The sequence below is a fragment of the Musca autumnalis genome, unplaced genomic scaffold (genome assembly GCF_047663935.1).
Source record: "Musca autumnalis isolate F117 unplaced genomic scaffold, ASM4766393v1 scaffold_1, whole genome shotgun sequence".
Classification (NCBI taxonomy): Eukaryota; Metazoa; Arthropoda; class Insecta; order Diptera; family Muscidae; genus Musca; species Musca autumnalis.
Window position 1 is genome coordinate 55551594 of NW_027411644.1, and position 16675 is coordinate 55568268.

At 37.0% G+C, this 16675-nt stretch overlaps 1 protein-coding gene across 1 annotated transcript in view; it reads right to left on the reverse strand.

The window, feature by feature from the left end:
• Positions 1-309: 309 nt before the first annotated feature.
• The window catches only part of hb (zinc finger protein hunchback), a 44568-nt gene continuing 28202 nt past the window's right edge, over positions 310-16675 (reverse strand). The window contains exon 2 of the mRNA XM_073974655.1: positions 310-3749. Coding sequence (XP_073830756.1) covers positions 1234-3603 — 2370 coding nt within the window. The 5' untranslated portion in view covers positions 3604-3749 and the 3' untranslated portion in view covers positions 310-1233. The remainder of the gene's footprint in view (positions 3750-16675) is intronic.

The window sequence follows — 16675 nt, forward strand, 5'->3', positions numbered from 1 at the left end:
AATACTTATATGATAACTATGGCTATGGTAATGTATTGTTGGTATGGTATGGTGGATAACTTAAAAACTTGGTTTTATTACTATTGTTGTTTTTGGTTATTTTTTTTACAAAAATCGTTGAAGATTTTGTTTTTTTACTGCATGGATTTTTTGGTTGGTTTGGCTGTTTGGTTGGTTCTATGGTTGGTTTTATGGTTGTGGTATGGCTATTGTTATGGTTGTAGTGGTAAAAATTGTATTGTTGCTTTAATGATGACTTTCAAAGAAAGAAAAATTAAAAAATAAGAAATAAAAAGATGTAAAAAATTATTGTTTCAAAAATTGTATTTGTTTTCATTTTTATTTGCAAAATGTTTTCCATAAAATTGCCTTAAAAATTACACAAAAATATTTGGTTGATTCTCTCTAAACTGGTTTTGTCCCTTTGTGATTACATACAAAAAAATTACAAATTTAAACACATTAAATTTAAAAAACACATTAAATTTAAAAAACACCTTAAAATTATATTGAAAATAATTAAAATAATAATTATTTTTCTATATATAAAAAAACTAAAACTAATGACTTGGGTTTTTGGTTTCAGGGTTTTTGTGATTTTGATTTTCGTTGAGTTTTTTTTTTTTGGTTTGGTTTTTAACTAAAAAATTTTCATTAGAAAAAAAGAAAAAAATAAAAGATGTTTTGTAATTTTTTGATTTTTGCATATTTTGTTATTAAAATAATAATTATTTTTAAGTTGTAATTATAAACTTAGGACTAAAGAATTTTTAAACCTTTCAAGGTTTTTGTTAAAATTACTTATAAAATAAAGTAAATAAAATACGGAAATTAAAAACTAAAAAATTTTCACTAAGTTTGGTTGATTGTTTGGGTTTGGGTTTGTTTGTTTTGCTAAATGTTAAGGGTTAATAATACGTCATGTTGTTCTTGTTGTTGTTCGGTTGGTTGATGTACAAAAAATTACAAAAATTGTTTAAAATTAAAAAAAGGAACCTTTAAAACTTAAAATTAGAAAATTAAAAAAAAAATGTAACTAAAACTAGTTTTGTTTTCATATTTACAATTCATGACAACGATTCACTTAGGTGACCTGGTTGTGGCCAGACCCCTCCTAAGCTACTAAAAATTGGTTTTTCAGTATTTACAATTCAAAGCAACGAAAAAATAATAACAAAAATAAAAAACAATTTACAAATTGTGAGTCAAGTCAGGAGCGGGGGCGAGGGTATCTTACGAATGGGCATTGCGTGCCATGTGGACAAACAAACCCACGGGTCCATCACATTTCTCACCACACATGTTACACTTGAAGACATCGTCACAACTGTGGTAGCCCATGTGGATGGTGTAGAGCACGGCATCCTTGAAGAAGATATCACAGTATTTGCATTCATACATGGTGGTATTGGTGCTGGGGCTATTGCCTGCCGAGGAATTCGAGTTGGAGTTGGATGTGGAGGAGCTGTTGGAACTGTTGCCGCTGGAGGAGGCAGTGGAACTGGCACTGGTATTGGCGGTGTTTGTGGCATTGTGGTGGCCGGTTTCCATGGATTCATCGGCTGAAGAGTGGTGGTGGTGGTCGTTGTTGCCGCCGGAGGCTGGATGGCTGGGGTGGATGGGTGATGATTGGCTGGCTGGTAATTCTGGGTTATTGTGTTGAGGCGAGGTGGGAGCCGATTGTATGTGGCTGTGTTTCTCTTGATCCAATTTCAGGGCACGACCCTTGCGCCTGGCTGCCGCCGAGGAGGAGAAGAGGGGTGTCTCACCATGTTCTTCTTTCAGTTTCAAGTTCATGGCCAATTCTGGGGTTTGTTGTTCCTCCTTGGTGGGGGTACCCTGAGACAAATCCATGGCCGAGTCCACAGATTTACCATCAAATTCGTCCTGGTCATCATCCTCGTTGTCCTCATCCTCTTCAGCCAATTCGGGATCTTCAGTGTTTTCCGTGGCCTGGTTTTGTTGCTGCTGTTGCAGTTGTTCCCTCATGCGTGGTGAAAGTTGGGCCAAAACAGCAGCCTGTTGTTGGGCAGCCAACATTTGCAAGTTCAAATTCCAATAGGGGAAGAAGGCCATGTTGCGGTTCTGTTGCAACAATGAGGCCAGGGGAGGTAAGAGATTGTTAATTTGCTGCTGTTGCTGGCTGGAGGTTTGGCTTTGGGCTCCAGGAGATTGTTGTTGCTGGTGTTGTTGTTGCTGTTGGGCCAAATTTTGCTGCAATGACATGTTGAGGGTCAAGGCAGGCAAATCCGAGGCCACGGAGCTGTTGCTTTTGGCTGGCGAAGCTGGCTGTTGGGGGAAACCTTGTAAGGCAGCCGACAATTGGGAAGTGGGGGGAATTTTCAAATCACTGCAGGCCTTTTTCAAAGCAGCATTGGCAGCCGACTTGTTTTTGGGTCCACGCCGGGTACCATAGACATCAATAACCACCGAGGGATTGGGAATACCCTCTTCATCCAAAACCATGCCTGGTTTGTGTTCATATTTCCTCAAATGCAGCTTGAAGGAGTGGCAGTATTTGGTGGCATAATCACAATCGGCACAACGATATTGATACACCGAGGAGTGGGACTTGCGATGGGAGTTCAACATGGACTTGTTGACACAGCTGTAGGAACATTTGTCACACTGGAATGGCTTGAGATTCTTGTGTTTGCGAATGTGATATTCCAAGTGGTGCTTGAGTTCTGTGACAAAGGGGCACTTGGGACACTGCAAAATTTTCTCAGGTTTCATGTGAGTGCGGGCATGTTCCCAGAAAGCCATTTTGGTAATGGCCACCATACCGCAGGATTTGCATTTGTGATTTTTCATTTTGCCATGCGAGTTGTAGATGGGCATGCGTATCGACTCATCATCCTCGGATTCGGCAATGTATTTGAGATCTTCACTGGAATTGGAAATCAAATCTTGATCTTCCTGGTGGTTTTGGTGGTCCATGGGTTGAACTTGAGCGGCAGAGGAGCTGGTGCTTTTGGGTGATTTAGGTGGGGTAATGTCCATGGGAGGTGTGTGACGTGGTGTCAATGCTGAGCTCTTGTCATGGACATCATTTAGAAGGGAGGTATTGGAGGGTGAGGGAGTTTGCTGAATTTGTCTTTGAACCTGTTGTTGCTGTTGTTGGTAGTAATGATTCATGCCCGGCAGTACGGCATTGGGTAGACCAGGTGGCGTCAGGGGATTAAAACCCAAAGGTAAATGTGAGCTAACCTGATTTTGGGCCGCTGCCTGTTGGGCCTGTTGGAAATGTTGTTGATACAGCTGATGTTGCTGCAGGCTGGCTGTGGGGGTATCAAAGAAATCTGTGGTTGGGGTTTGGTTATTATGGCTGGGTGAGGGTGTCATGGCACTGCTGTTGTCACCAAACTGCAAGTGGCTGTTGTGGGCGTGTTGCTTCAAATAGTTTTCCAAATGTGAGGCTCCGCTGTTCAGGGGAGAATGTTGGGGATGTGTGGGTGAGGCCATCATGGTACCGGGTTCCTGTTTAATATTGGCGGCAAACATTTGATTATACCATGTGTTGTGTTCCATGAAATTGTTGCTGGTGGCGGCTGTTTGTTGCATGGTGGTGGCGGCAGATGTGTTACTGTCCCAATTTTGCATGTTTCTTTTGGGAATCTGTGTGTGTGGGTGGGTGTTTGTTTTTTGGGGGGAGGAAGGAAAAGGGGAGTTTAAAATCCCTTTCGTTCACAGTTCTGCGCTATGCTTTGAATTTTTTGTAATTTTCCAGCTTTCCAAAAAAGGGAGATCTAAAAGTAAAAAAATAAGAAAAAAAATTAGTAAAATTTTAAAACTTTTTTAAGGGAAAAAATACAACAAAAATCAGCAAAAAAACAAAAAAATATTTTTCCGTGGTAAACGGCGCAGGCGCTAAAATTTACGCGTTTTTCGCCGTAAACTCACAAAGGAAGTGGGAGCCAAAATGCTATGGGTTTTTGTTGTTATTGTTTTTTGTTACTCGGCAAAAGCAGGGGAAACAAAAAGATAACAACAAAACCAACAAACTCTCTTTGACAAAAAATATTTCTTTTGTTTTTTATGCGTTTTTGTTGTAAATATTTTTTTTCTCGTAAACCAATCACTTTGAGTTTTGAACACAGTAATCCAAAAGTGGGGGTGTTTGGGTTGTTTTCGTTGATAATGGTGCTGATAGGTACCTTAATAAAGAAATCCGTGGAAAAGAGGGAATCCAATTTTTGTATTAATAAATTGTGGTTTCACTTTTTTTTGTTTTCGTTGTCGTATTATTTTTTTTTTAATATTTAAAATAAATCCAAAAAATAATTTTTCAAAAACTTCTTGGAAGTTGTGGGTAATCCGTATAAATAGTTCGTATTTTTTTTTTTGTTTAAAACTTTGATTTTTATAAAATCTCGTTTGTTTATTGTCACACTTTTAAATCTCTTCTTCGTAATAATTAATTCCGTATGATAAACAGAAGAGAAGGAGAAGCGTGTTTGTGTTTCACGTTTCGATGCTGAAATGCAACTGATGCTCAAACCAGAAAACCCTCAGATATTTAAACACAACTACAGAAGGCAGCAGCAGCAGTGAGATGAGTAAAGCCGAGAGAGAGTGAGGAAGGGCAGAGAGTGGTTGGTGTTTTCTAAGCAAGAAAACACACAAAGGATACACACGCACACAGGCATACACCCTCATTTACGCATCCTAAACATCCCAACACACAGCCTCTCTGCAAGCACACACACACAGATTAGAAAGAAAAGTCACGCACACACTAACACAGGTAGTAGGCTCAACTAATCTACTCTGGCTCTCATTTTCCACGCACACACACACACTCGCACATCATTTTTTTTTTCAACCAATCCCGCCACCATCTCCAAGCCAGGTAGGTCAGGTAGGCCACCAATCATTGTGTGTGTGTGCGTTCGCTAGTCTGGATCAAATCCTTGTTGATTTTTGAGAATGGATTAAAAACATAAGTCCTTTTGCCTTAGAAAAGCGCGTATGCATATTTCATAACACACAACGCTAAATCGCCAAGATTAGCGTAACATTTTCTCTCTTAATCTGTAGCTTACTTAACACTGCTCCTGCTTAACCTTACTTACTTAACTTTTGAGCGTTGTGTTTTTGATAAATCCTCCTTATGAGCGCGGGGATTTTATGAACGGCGATTTAAGCAATGGATTTAACTCTTAAGTAAAAAAGGGATCAAGACACGACGGCTATGCGTTTTTGACATTCGCGAAAAAAAAGAGATTTAGCGCGCAGAGCGGCACGTAATAGCTAAGCTGGGGGAAAATTATTTTTTAATCTAAATCTTGGCTGGCCTGACCTGCCAAGTGTTCCACAAAACTGAAAAAAGCAAATAAAAAATCCCATAAAGAAATAAAAAAGAGTTGTTTATGAAAAGAAGATGTGAACAAGAAGAAGTGGTAAAAAGTAGTTTTGTGTGGATGTGGTTTTCCATAAAAAAATTGTGACCTAGCACGGAGTGGCACTTGATTGCACAAAATGTAACGAGCATAAGAAAATGGATATACAATAGATGTTCCCACAAACGTTTTAGAAGGGTAAGGGAGACATCTCTGAATATCAATGCGTGCACTCCGATTTATATTAGCTAAATGATATGGAACCTAATTGTTATCGCCGAGTCCGAACGGCGTGTCCCAATAACATCCAGGAAATGTTGCGAACATTACGCTGAGGGGTGTTTTCGCCAAAGTTTAAAATTCAGCGTACCCACCTTGTGTGCATACCATTGCATCACGATGGCAACCAAAATAAAAATAAAATGGAAGGCAATTTGATTTTTTTCATATTTCTATTTTCTAGAGAAGCAATGGGTTATAGACCACCTTAAAGAATGGGTTATAGACCCTTGAAAGAATCTGCCAAAGTGGATCTGATAGTAAGCGGCCTACAAGACTCGGATACTATGCGAAATTATGAGTGGAGCCGAATCATGATCGTTTGCGGCCATGTTTGATAGAAAAATACTTTAACAAATCTATGGTCCAATGGGCGTTGATGGCGAATATCCGAGTTTTATGAACCGCGGTACTCAAAATATTTGCAACGGAAATTCTTCGTTCAGGTTTTATGTATTTGTGGGGAAAATTCAAGTTGAATTTATGAAATTTAAGATGAATTTATTTATTTATTTTTACGTTATTTGGTATCTCCTTTTTCAATATTTAAAGAATATCAAAATGCTGATATGAGTTTTATTATAGAATAAAACATGGGAATTATTTAAAAAAATAAAAAAAAAATAATAAAAATAAATAGGGTAAGTGCACCAATAGTCGGCACTTTAAGGAATTGCCTAACTTTAATCATTCACCATTCGGAGTAAATTTTTCCAATTGCTATGAACTAAAGCTTAATTGCTTCGAAATTTTGTTTACTTTTCGATGAAATAGAAAAAATTTTGAATTATTTCTTTAAAAATATGAAAAAAATGCGAATTTAGTGAAATAGTGTTTTTTTGCTAGTAGTCGGCACCATTTCCCAATTGTCGGCATGACATGTTCCAGTAGTCGGCATATCGTATTTTAGTAAAGAAATGCTATAAGTTGATCATTTCATTTATTTTAAACCACAAAAAGCACACTTTTAAACAAATAAGTCTTATTTTAATCCATATTGCTATTAAAAATTAAATAATTTTAAAATTTTGTTAACATATGGAAACCAGTTAAAATTTCTTTTTTTGGTGTGGTGGTCGGTAGCTATAACCTAATTGTCGGTATGCCACATACGCACGCACTTCAAACTAGGCCTAATATGGCCTAAAATCGAATACTCATTTTTATTGAAGTTATTTGTATTAATTAGACTTTAAGGTATTTATTTAACATATTTTTGAGAAAATAGTCCGAAAGCTGTAAAAATCCCTATGGCACTATGCGTACGATAACTTTCGAACGGATCGGCCGATTCCGTCCAAAATTTGGGCTTCCTAATATTTAGTCCAAACTAAGTTTAAGTTTGAAGATTGGCTCTGTCGGTGCGCTCCTTCCGGTATCTCTCCCCACCCCCACTAAAATAGTACGCGCTATATCTGCTGAACGGAGCAAGCCACTGTGGGCGAAATCCAAATCTAGCGGGGAAAATTAATAACTCCTAAACTAATTGAGGTAAGCGGCTATAATTTGGTAAAGATGGGGGTCTTAGGCCCACGTTTTGGTCTATCCCCGAGATTTTCGTTATTTTGAATGTACTCTTCATATTTTCCAATCAAATTGGCTGTACTTTGGTATTTCGGGTTCTAAGTACACACAAAACCTCAAAAAATGTTCGACCTAGATCAACGTTTTGATATAGTGCTCATATACAGGTATCTCCCGATATCCAGAATTAAAAAGGTTTTAGCAACATTTTCCAACGGAAATAGCTGCAAATTTTGTTTTCGGGGTTTAAATAAACGAAACATCTACACACCAAACATTATTCACTTAGGTTCACGTTTTGGTATATCCCCCATACAAATGTCCTACTTTATATTACGTATTTGCATGTAAAAATGGGGTTATAAAATTGTTGATAACATGAAAAAAGGCAAAAAAAGGCAGACGAAATTTTGGGAGTAAATACCTAGGAGTATGTAATTTAATATTAAAAAAGTCCTGTGGTGTTTCCGTGTGTTTCCCATCCCAGCAAAATGTTCGATGCCAAAGATGACATTCAATCATGGGTGCAAGTGATCTAGCATGTCATCTTTTTAGCATCTTCATCGATGAATTTTATATGAGCGTGGACCCCAAAAGATGACGTTCTTTTCTGGATCCTAAGCATGTCATTTTAACCAATGCGTTGACATGTCATTTCCACAAATGCTTTGGCATGTAATTTCCACCAATGATTTGGCATGTCATTTTCACCAATGCTTTGACACGTCATTTTCACCCATGCTTTGACATGTCATTTTAACCAATGCTTTGGCATGTCATTTTCACCAACCCCTTGGCATGAAATTTTCATGTCTTGTTTGGAAAATGGAAATGCTGTATTGAAATATGGTTTTCATGATAAACAAAACTCTTTATTAATTCAAACGAATTCATGAAATAGCTACAATTAATTTATCAGTTTAGTTTTTCAAAAGTTTACATCCAAAATTGCAATGTAATCACCACCGCTGCAACGCAAAAGATTACTTCCTCCGTTCTCCGCAACTGATATTCTTTCATCTTACAAAAGGTTTTTTCAATTATCTTCCCATCACCAGTTCAGATTTCAACATGGACTCCAAATGCACTCCTTTAAGTATTTTAATTTCGTAAATTGTTTTTTTTTTTATAATTTTGTTATTTTATAACAACATTTTGGTAATTTATACTTTTTGTTTAGTGACGGAAATATGTAGGGATCTACAACCCGGCTTGCTTTAGGGATCTCTAAGAACAAAATGTAACGAACGGGGAGGAGAGACTTTTTATGGAAAATACCATTCATGCTTAATTAATTTATTTTTAATTGTTTCTTTCCAAAAGTAGTTTCTTCTTTATTTTCAGATTCTTGTTACTCTTCGTTTCGGACTTTTTTTCAAATTCCAAGAAGCGAGATTTGATTGATTTCATTCTACATATGTCAGATTTAGAACAGACAAGGGAACTTTTAAAATAGCAATGTGTGCAGTCCGATTCTATTTTTAGCTCGATGGTTGGGACTTCATATAATACCAATTGTTTAGAAGTTTTAGTTGTTTGATATGCAGGAAATGTAAGACAACATCACGACGACAGTTCTAACAACTTTGGTCTGTTCCAGAAACTGCAAGAATCTACTTATTTTTACTACGATAACAATTTTTCCTTTATGTTATCGGAAAAAATATTAAAAATTAGTAGATTTTTGCAGTACTGGAACATACCAAAATGAAAATAAACAGGTGTGTAAATAAAAACACAAACATCATCTCTATTGGATCGATGGAATGGGTACAAATGCTGATGAAAAGATCGGATCTTTCACGACTTCCTTTGCATTGGTTCAAATCCTAATGAAAAGATCGGATCTTTCACGACTTCCTTTGAACCAATGTAAAAGATGACATGAAATCACGTCATCGCAAAGAACCCCTTCCGTCAAATTTTGCTGGGATAAGTTGCACTTTACTCAAAATGCTCTAAGTAGAAAAAATCTCATATAAATGTTTACAGATTTTTTTTCAGAATATTTACAACATCAAATAATGCTACAATTATTTTTTTTAATAAACACTACTTCCAAACTATCTGAAATTACGGTCACATTTATTTTTATTTGTCCATATTACTTGTCAATATGCAAGTCATCACTGCAGTTTATCACTTGCAAAAAAAACTCCTAGTAAATGTACCGTTAAAGCGGCCAATAACCGTTAAATGCAATACTGATTGTTATTTTTAGGTCTACCAGTATGTTTGCAAAAATACTGCACTAATGATTTTTACTTAGCTCTTGGTCAGTTTTCGAACTTTTTCCCCGCTAGATTTGAATTTCGCCCACAGTGCAAACGTCCAAATCTTGTATCTCCTAATATTTTGTCCAAATGTAGTTTAACTTCAGAAATCGGTCTTCTCATTAGGGAACCTCCCCCACAAAAGTTCAACATTTTTGTCTAAGCGCAGTTTAGGATCTGTTCGAAGAACCTTTGGATAATTATACCGATGCTACCCTTTGTGGTTCTGTTTAAGCGCCTTTTCATATTCCCTCCAAAATAAATAGTAAGATGATCTCAAGTTCCGTTGCAAGCCCTATAGTTATACTGACCTATCGGGTACAATTTGTGAGAAAATTAACTCAAAACGAAAGTCATTAAGTGGACATTTTCCCTCTTGGGATCTCTGGCGTTCTGAAAGCGAAAACAATCCACTTTTCCTTCTTCATTGAACTTACGACAAATCCTTAGATTCCCATATGTATATCATCTAGCGTGATTGGCTAGACAAAAACGGATGTTGATAACTTTCATTTATACAAACTTTTTTACATATTTAAAGATATGGAGTATTTTTTAGACAATTTTCTATGTCAAGTGGCTTGTCTTCGAGAATAACTTTCAATACATACACATATTCAATCGAAGCCTTTTTTCTTCAGGAATTGTATTATGTCGACTAGTTTGAAAGAAAGACGTCGGCAACGTTGTCTGTGGGTTATCGAGGACCCGGGTTCAAACTTAATCCGGGCTCATGCTGAACTTTTTTATTTATGTATATTTTTATTTATTTTTATATGAAGGCTATTTTTTGTGAATTTTTAATTAATTGAGCCTTCATGGCCAGAGGGAGTTTATATTGAAAATCATATCTAGCGAAGTCCCACACATTCAGACAATATGCTACGGTCGTTTCAGTTCATCTTTTATAATGCCCTTAACCTTTCTAACTGAAATCGGACAATTATTCAAAAAGTGGTTTTTGATTTCTTTTTTTTTTTGCTGTGGTGATGCTGTTCGTCAGCAAAACATTTTAGTATATTTTCAGTTTTTTTTTCTAAAGGTTCCAGAGACATCGCGCCGAATTCTGTAAAAACTATATGCAAAGAAATACCTTTAATGTTGATCCGACAGAGATATACTCTCAGCCTGTGTATATTGAAAACAATTTTCCCAAAATACGTTTAAAAATGTTGGGCGTTTGAAACGACAAAAATGTTGATTAGGATTAAAGATCAAAAGTTTTGCGGAGGAGATACTAAAAGGAATGGATCGACATTGACCGTTATGGAAGTGGATCTCCAGCCACAACATATGGTGCCATAGCGGGTTTTTACATTCTTCGGGCTGTTTGCTCAAGAAGTATGGACTTGCCCCTAAAAAAAACTTTTATCATCGTAATTGAGGCAGCGAATGCAAGTTGCTTCAACAAAAATCAAAGTGATTCGATATCAGGTCCTAAAGTGAACTTATCCGAAATTTTGTGTGGGAGTTACCGGATGGAGTGGACAAATATAGTCCATATTTGAACATGATCTATATCTATTAGATATATTAGGATGTGTAAAGTATGGACCAATTCGGTCACTCCCTTCAAGAGTTACCGTATGAACAAAATTTCCGAACATTTTTGAACTTTTGTGGGGGAGGTACCTGAAGGAGTGGACCCATATGGCTTATCTTCGAACTTAAACTATGTTTGGACCAAATATTACAAAGGCCAAATTTTGGACCGAATCGGCAGATCCGTTCGAAAGTTATCTTGCGCTCCAACCAACTCACACGGTGACATAGGGGTTTCTTGCAACTTTCAGGCTATTTTCTCAGGAAGTGTGGACTCGCCCCTGATGAAACTTGTACCGTCATATAGGAAGCAGTGAATGTAAGTTTCTAAAACAAAAATCAAAGCGATTCGCGAGCAGGTCCTAAACTGAACTTATCCCAAATTTTGTGAGGGAGGTACCCGAAGGAGTGGACCGATTGAGTCCATATTGGAACCTCATCTAAGTCTGGTAGACATTTCACGATTTGCAAAGTATGGACCAAATCGGTTACTCCATTCAAGAGTTATCGTACGTACAAATTATCCGAACATTTTCGAACTTTTTTGGGGGAGGTACCGGAAGGAGTGGACCGATATAACCCATCTTCGAACTTAAACTAAGTTTGGACAAAATATTACGAAAGCCAAATTTTTTATCGAATCGGTTGATCCGTTCGAGAGTTATCGTGCGCCCCAGCCAGCCAGCCAGCCAGACAGACGGACTGACATTGCTCCATCGACTTCAAATTGTCTGAAACACATTTCGTCCAAACATACTTAGGGTCTAAAAACATTATTTCGATGAGGCACATTTTGGCCGTATGAAAGTGTATATAGCCCCGTTAGCATAAATGCTGAGGGTATAAAAACCATATCATGAACAACGTAGAAAAATTCCAATTGAGTCCATAATTTGAAGACCCCAATAAATACTTACAGAATGTGCGATGGCATGGAACATGTATCACAAAAATGCCTTACACGGTGCTCTCGAAACAGCTTTAAATGGAAGGTGCTTACACCTGGGAAGTTTTTGCGGATTCTGAAACTACAATGTTCATAGATGAGAAAAGTCAAAAAAAAAAAAACAAAAAAAATCGCCGGAGCGGTTTTTAAATAAATCGCGATACAAATTGACATTTTTAGGTTTTTTTTAGGTTTTCACGATTTTGCTTGAAAACCGCAAGTCCAACCGAAATGGAACTAAAGAAAATGTTGTAGCTAAGAAAATTCTATACAAGATTGACCTTTATGATATCGTAGGTTTTACCGTTATTGAGATATAGAAGTTAAAATTGGGACAATTCACTGACTGTATCGTCTCCTTATAAAACAAAGTCATGACTGCAATTTCCCAACTTAAATTTGGTGAGAATTTTCACAGCTACAACATTTTCTTTAGTCCCTCCCCGATAGGACATGCGGTTTTAAAGAAAAATCCTGAAGACCTGAGAAAAAAATCGAAATGATTGATCTGAATTTCTATATCTCAAAAACGGTAAGACCTACGAAAATATTTTGCAGGTCAATCTTGTACCGAATTTTCACTGCTGAAATATTTGTTTAGTCCCATTTCGATAGGACTTGCTTTTTCATGCAAAATCGTGAAAACCAAAAAAAAAGACCTAAAAATGTGAACTTTGTCCACGATTTATTTAAAAATCCCTCCAGCAATTTTTTTCTTGTTTTTGGATTTTTCTCACCTATGAACATTGCTGTTTCAAAATCCGCAAAATCTTCCCAGGTGTAAGCGAGTTTCACTTAAAGTTAGCTAAGGCGCACCATGTATGACATTGTTTTATAAGGTAGCGATACAGTCAATGCATTGTACCAATTTGAACTTCTATATCTCAATAACGGTAAAACCTACGAAATTATCATAAAGTCCAATCTGTAGAGAATTTTCATAGCTACAACATTTTCTTTTGCCCCATTTCGATAGGACTTGCGACTTCCAAGCAAAATCGTGAAGACATAAAAAACACCTAAAAATGTCAACTTGAATTGCGATTTATTTGATTTTTCTCATCTATGAACACTGTAGTTTCTACATCCGCAAAAACTTCCCAGGTGTAAGCACCTTGCATATGAAGTTGCTTCAAGAGCACCGTGCCATTTGATATTTAATTACATCAACTTATTTTACTTGCATTCCAACGTGAACTTTCCTCAAATTCAGTAAAAAAAGAGACTCAGTACGCATTATCCCACACATAACCTTATAAAACTTTCTCCTTATCCCAAGCCATGTACATCAAAGAACTTTTCAAAGAACTCTATGTATACCCACCTCCTGTAGGCATAAGGAATGGGGATGATATCTTGGATTGTCTAAAATTGAAGAGTTTTAAAGGGGGAAAGGTGGGAGTGATGTAACCTCACGCAAACAGCCATCAAAATTACGTTACCATCTGCTGTATAGGCTTTACTTTTGCATGGTAAAAAATTCATTGTAAATCGCAGAGCAACGACATAAACTTCGCGTAAAGAAGTTCCAACACCGTTCAAAATGCCTCGAAGTAGTTGGGCTCAGTCGCAGTTTGCCGCCACCAAATTTCTGACGTTGTCGTTGTCGTTATCGTCACCGCACTGGTGGCAGAGAAGTGTAAAACTTCGCTGTCATGTAAAATTCAAATCAAAGAAAAATGTCTTCAAAGCAGCAAAAAAGGGGTAACGACGACACATTTTACATAGCATCTCAAGATAAAGATGGGGCGCTATGAAAAGAGAGAGAAAAGTCTGCCGAACCAACAAACAAACAAAAAACTAGGAACAAGGAACACTCATCAACGAAGCGAATGGCATTTTTAGAGGGTTGAAATTTTTATTCTTCTGCTGTTGTAAAACGGCAGCGAGGTTTTAAATAAAGAACAACAACGCGCCGATAATTTAGGCGTTTTTGTTGAAAAAATCCTTTACATGAGTTTGAGTTTTGAATTTTTGAAAACTCCACGGCTGTATTTCGTTGTCGTCGTTGTTGTTGTTTTAGCAAGGCAACGATATTGGGCAAAAAAGGATGTTAAGGGGAAAGGTGTGTGGATATTCATTGTATGTGTGTGTCTGTGTGGAAAAGTCAGTTAAAGTACATACAGTCAGGGGAAAGAAGGAATGGTCGATCGTTCAGTCTCTGGCAAAAATGAATAAGACAGCCAGGTTTTTGAATAATTAATGACATTTTTCGCTTCCTTTTTATTGGCAGCCTGGTGGGAGTGGAATGAAAGTTAAGGAATACTTTGCCAGCAGAAGAAGTTAGGATTCAATATCATAAGGTGTGAGTATGTGTATTATCCCATTCAAGATGATAGGTGGTGGTGAAGGATGTGAAATTATAAAATTGTATACGGATATGTATTTTTAAGAGAGATAGGAAAACGCAAAAAAAATATCTTCAAGTTTTTGGATATTTTAAAGAAATATTTTCCTTTTTAAATATAGATACCAATAACGCTTCTACGCGCTTTTAATTAACTTCAATTCGCACCTTTTTTGAAATTTTGAAAGACGTGAAATAATTGGAAATTTACCAAAAAAGATTGAACGTCATAGACAAAGTAATCTCAAATGCCAAAGAGAAATAATTTCCAAAAAAAAAAAAATCCCGCATTTTTTTGTGTCATTATTTTTAACAAATTACAAATTTAATGCTATTATTAAAAATAAAATAATAAAATAAAAAAAAACGCCACATACTGTCTGTTTTGAACATCTGAATTCATGTTTTCTCTAACATGTTGTCGTCGATGCATTTACATAGAATAGAAATTTTGCGGAAAAATATCTAAAACAATTAAAATTGGTAATTAATTTCTTTCATACTGCCTGTCTGTAGTAGTGGTGTGTGTGGACACAAGATTATTTTGTTTAAAAATATTTAAAATGTGACAAAAAATTATTGTAGGAAAAAAAAAAACGAAAGAATAGAAATTGCCAGCTAACACCGGCATCAACACCCGCCCAGCAAGAGGAAGAATTAAAAATTTAGCAAATTGTCGTTTTGCTAGTCGCAATGCAAAAGTTGGCATTTTTAAGTTTTGAAAATTATGATGTTGACAAATTTGTAATTTGTTTTTGTTATTTTCATATATTTTTTGTGCTTTGTGGTTAATAATATATTTTTTTGGGTAAAGGAAATAAGTAATGAAGATGTGATGCCAAAAATTCACAGTAAATTGCTAAGCATGGACATTTTTTGCTAAGAAATTTAGGAATATATTTTCTTTAATTAAAATAAGCTTTGAGACCTTTGACGAAAAGGCAGAAAAAAAAAATAATATAGCACCCCAATAAATTTGTAATGGGTGACGTAGGGGATGAAAGATACCAAGGAACGGTCCTGACCGGCTTTAACATGGCAAAGTCCAGGATTTATCTTGGTCCCTCTTTCATCTCAAGTGGACACTGACCTCCCCGTGGTGTCACCTGGGGTAGCTGCCTTTAACAACTGTTAAAGGTAGTGAGCTAAAATGTGCCGCGCGTTCACCCATAAGAAAGTTAAAAGCTTGGGTTTGGGCGCAGGGTTAGTAACACTCCCCTAGAAAAAGCAGGCTACTATGAAAAAACACAAGAAAAGAAAAACAAATCTATCAAAAGTTGACGACCCCCGCTAACGTTTTAAGGACCATGATCTGCGAATCTGCACCTGGAATGTTCGCACTCTTTATAGAGAAGGTGCAGTTTACGCATTGGCAGATGTACTTGAAAAGTACAAGGCCGACATTACTGCCATACAGGAAATACGATGGAACGGGAAAGGCGTCACAACAACACCTAAAGGTGACGCACTGTATTATAGCTGCCATGACACAAAGCATGAGTTTGGTTGCGGATTTGTAATTGGGCGGAGGTTAAAACATCTGATCTCCAGTTTCACACCAGTGAATGAAAGACTTGCTAAAATTCGAATAAAAGCAAAATTCTTCAACATCAGCTTTATTTGCGCTCATGCTCCCACTGAAGACAAGGATGAACTGACCAAAGATATATTTTATGAGCGCTTAGAAGAAACATATGACCGTTGTCCTGCCCATGTCATTAAAATTATTCTAGGCGATTTTAATGGCAAAATTGGAAAGGAGAATATCTATGGCCCAACATTCGGAAAATTTAGTCTCCACAGTTTGATAGACTTCCCAGCGGCAAAAAACATGGTCGTTAGCAGCACCAGATTTCAACATCTCGATATCCATAAGGGCACCTGGCTGTCTCTAGATCAGAAAACAAGAAATCAAATTGATCACGTTGTGATTGGATGTGCGTTCATTCCGAGGAGCAAACATAGAGTCGGACCCCTACCTTGTTGCAGCAAAGGTACGCACTTGGTTAAACGTAGCAAACAAAGTACGAACAGACACAACACGAAAGTTAGACATCGGTAAGCTGCAATCACAACAGATAACCACAGCATATTCCACTCAACTATCCCAATTGCTTAATCAAAGCACTCCTCATACCGATAACATATCAGCGCAATGGCAAAGTATTACCCACTTCATGAAAACAGCCGCAAAATCCATACTTGGATACCAGAGACCTCCACCAAGGAATCCATGGTATGATCAGGAGTGTGGTGCTGCTACCGAAGAGAAAAATGCGGCATATAGGGCTACTTTACAATCCGTAGCAACGCGTAGCGCACGAGAGAGATATCGGGAGAAAAGGAGAGAGAAGAAACGTCAGCGAAGACGACGAAGATACTACAGGCCCAATCCCAGAAGATGGTATTGAATGTATAGCGC